Source organism: Cyphomyrmex costatus, unplaced genomic scaffold (genome assembly GCF_001594065.2).
Source record: "Cyphomyrmex costatus isolate MS0001 unplaced genomic scaffold, Ccosl1.0 scaffold1363, whole genome shotgun sequence".
NCBI classification, from domain to species: Eukaryota; Metazoa; Arthropoda; class Insecta; order Hymenoptera; family Formicidae; genus Cyphomyrmex; species Cyphomyrmex costatus.
The window spans coordinates 60,357-63,024 of record NW_017275351.1 but is presented as its reverse complement, the minus strand read 5'-3'; the positions used below and the strand labels follow the sequence as shown (position 1 = coordinate 63,024).

General features: G+C 33.1%; 1 protein-coding gene across 1 annotated transcript; it reads left to right on the top strand.

Moving 5' to 3' along the window:
- The first annotated feature begins 1,651 nt into the window (after positions 1-1,651).
- LOC108782884 (uncharacterized) lies at positions 1,652-2,668 on the top strand. Its single transcript, XM_018551276.1, has 3 exons — positions 1,652-1,846; positions 1,925-2,281; positions 2,348-2,668. Exons 1-3 carry the CDS (start codon positions 1,652-1,654, stop codon positions 2,666-2,668), a joined length of 873 nt encoding a protein of 290 aa, XP_018406778.1.

The following is a 2,668-nucleotide window of genomic DNA, read 5'->3' as shown; positions in this document are numbered from 1 at the left end:
TTACAACTATGATTGTTAATAACTTTTTAACGAAGGACGAGTGTCAGCTAAAACCTGTTGAGGGTTACTCAGGGTCATGACTTTGACAATATATGTCAAGGTCAAAGTCATTGGAGGGAGGTCCCCTGATTGAGACATTTACTATTTTAAAACTATAATTGTTAATAACTTTTTAACGAAGGGCGAGCGACGGCTAGTTGTTAAGGCAAAGTTACTCAGAATCATGACCTTGATAACATATGTCAAGGTGAAAGTCATTGGAGGGGGGTCCCCTCATCGACACATTTACCTTTTTATTGTAAAATTTTGGATGAGAAAGATAAAACACTTTATCTACCATATTAAATATAATACCTCTTTTTTGGGAAGTTGGATGTTGAGAAAAGTAGTTCAGAAATCTGCCAGAAAACGTCGGTTTCTGGTACCAGTCAAAAATAAGAGATTTATAATAATGGTCAAATCTAAAAAGTTAATCGAGTTACTGCCCACTTCTAGAGTGAATTGTAATCTATCATGATATGAATTGAATTTCTTAGTTATATTTTCAATTTCTGAGTTAAGAATGCATAAAGTAATGTCATCTACATATCTATAGTAAATCTGTATTTCATATTCTCTAATCTCTCAATCACCCAACCTTTCAATTCGCTCATCACGAAATTCGCAATCACAGGTGAAATCGGTGAGCCCATCGGTGTACCATAATTTTGTTTGTAATATTGATTGTCAAAAGTAAGAAAGGAAAGTTCAAAATTATTTTGACCGCTTTTAGAAATTCTTTTTTTGGTAAATTATACTTTTTATTAATATAATTCCATCTACTTGATAAAGCATCTATTGCTAATTTGTGTGGTATATTAGTAAACAAAGATACAACATCTAACAAAATCAAGCTGTAATTTTGTCTAATTTTTACATCTTTCACTTTTTCAACTAATTCTAAGCTATTTTCTATAGTATTAGGAATCTTCGCAATACTTTCGACAATCAATTTGTGTAAATTCGTCGCTAAGTTATATAATGTACTGTCTATCGATGATATTATGATTCTAAATGGACAATCCTTTTTGTGTATTTTCGGTAAAGCATATGCTCTTGGTAAATTACCGTCACTGCAATATAATTTTTTGTATAAACCTTCTGTAATGTATTTTGATTTTTTCCATCTTGTTAGCATAACTTTCAGTCTTGTATTTATCTTGCTAGTAGGGCCTCTATCTATTTTTTCATATGTATTAGAATCATTTATCATTGTTTTAACTTTTTCTATATATGTATATTTATTTAATGCTACTGTAATATTTCCTTTATCTGCTCTAGTAAATATTATATTAGGATTTTGAGTAAAAAATTGTTTTGTTAATGGAATTATTTTCTGAAGTTTATTATATAAATAGTCCTTTTTTTGTTTAATATACAGTAATCCATTAATAATTGATACAGACCGATTTCTAATTGTATTATGAACTGAGGTTTGTAATTTTTTTATGTCGAATTCTAAGTTTTTTTATAAATTCTATGATAAATTTTATATTAAATTTTGAAGAAAGAGAAAAATTATCTCCTAATTGTAACAAACATTGTATGTTTTTTTGGTATATGTATTGAAGTTAAATTCATGAACCATATTTCTTCTTGAATTGATCTCTGCATGGCCAACCGACTTTTCATCGGCAGCACGCGATTCCCGCACAAGGACATTCATAAATATACCTGGCAAGCACCAGACGGAGTAACACGTAACCAGATCGACCACGTGCTAATTGACAAGAAACACCTGAAGTCTCTTCTAGATGTTCGAACAATGCGTAGTGCGGACATGTATAGCGACCATAAGCTAGTCGTGGCAAAAATACGCATAAGAACAATGAATATAATAACAACAAGAACAAAACAAAAGAAATTTAATATCGAAAAATTCAAGAATAAAGGCGAACGTCGGAACTTCTGTGAAACTGTAACAGCCAAAGTTAATAATATCAATCCTACAATAAGTGCGAAGGAAAAATGGGAATTAGTGCAAAAAGCATACGTAGAATCCGCAAATGAAGTCATCGGGATCAAAAACAGTACCCGTAAAATGTGGATCACGAATGAAACCTGGGAATTAATCGAACAAAGAAGAACATTAAATCAGCAACTAAACCAGGTCCGAAGTGATGTAACCCTTGCAAGATATAACAACATAGAAAAACAAATTAAGAAAATGGCAAGAAGAGATCGTCGTAAATTCGAAGAAAACATCATCAATGACGCTGAAGTGGCGGCGGAACAAAAGGACGTGCGCTAAACATACCAATGTATCAGGAGGATCACCGGCCATTTTACAAGCATTCCACAAATTAAGAACAGCGATGGCCATATTCTCACTACGGAACAACAACAACTTAATCGATGGGTAGAATTCTTTAAACACGACGACCCAACAATAGATAACTGCGACATAGACTATACAACATCATCTCGTATCAGCACAAAGTCACCATCAGTTGCTGAAATCAGATTAGCAATAAAGAAACTTAAGAACAACAAAGCCGCAGGTAGTGACGGCATCGCACCGGAATTACTTAAAACTGATCCATCATTTGCGGCGGAAACACTTGTCCCCATTATAACAGAAGTATTGGACACACAGGCAGCATCCCGGCGAAATGGAAACAAGGAATAA

Bases quoted from the DNA above. Each gene is read 5' to 3' on its own strand.
- LOC108782884 (XM_018551276.1), top strand. From the start codon at position 1,652: ATGGCCAACCGACTTTTCATCGGCAGCACGCGATTCCCGCACAAGGAC. The intron at 1,847-1,924 runs GCAAAAATACGC...GAAAAATTCAAG, and splicing joins GCGACCATAAGCTAGTCGTG to AATAAAGGCGAACGTCGGAA. The intron at 2,282-2,347 runs GTGCGCTAAACA...CCACAAATTAAG, and splicing joins TGGCGGCGGAACAAAAGGAC to AACAGCGATGGCCATATTCT.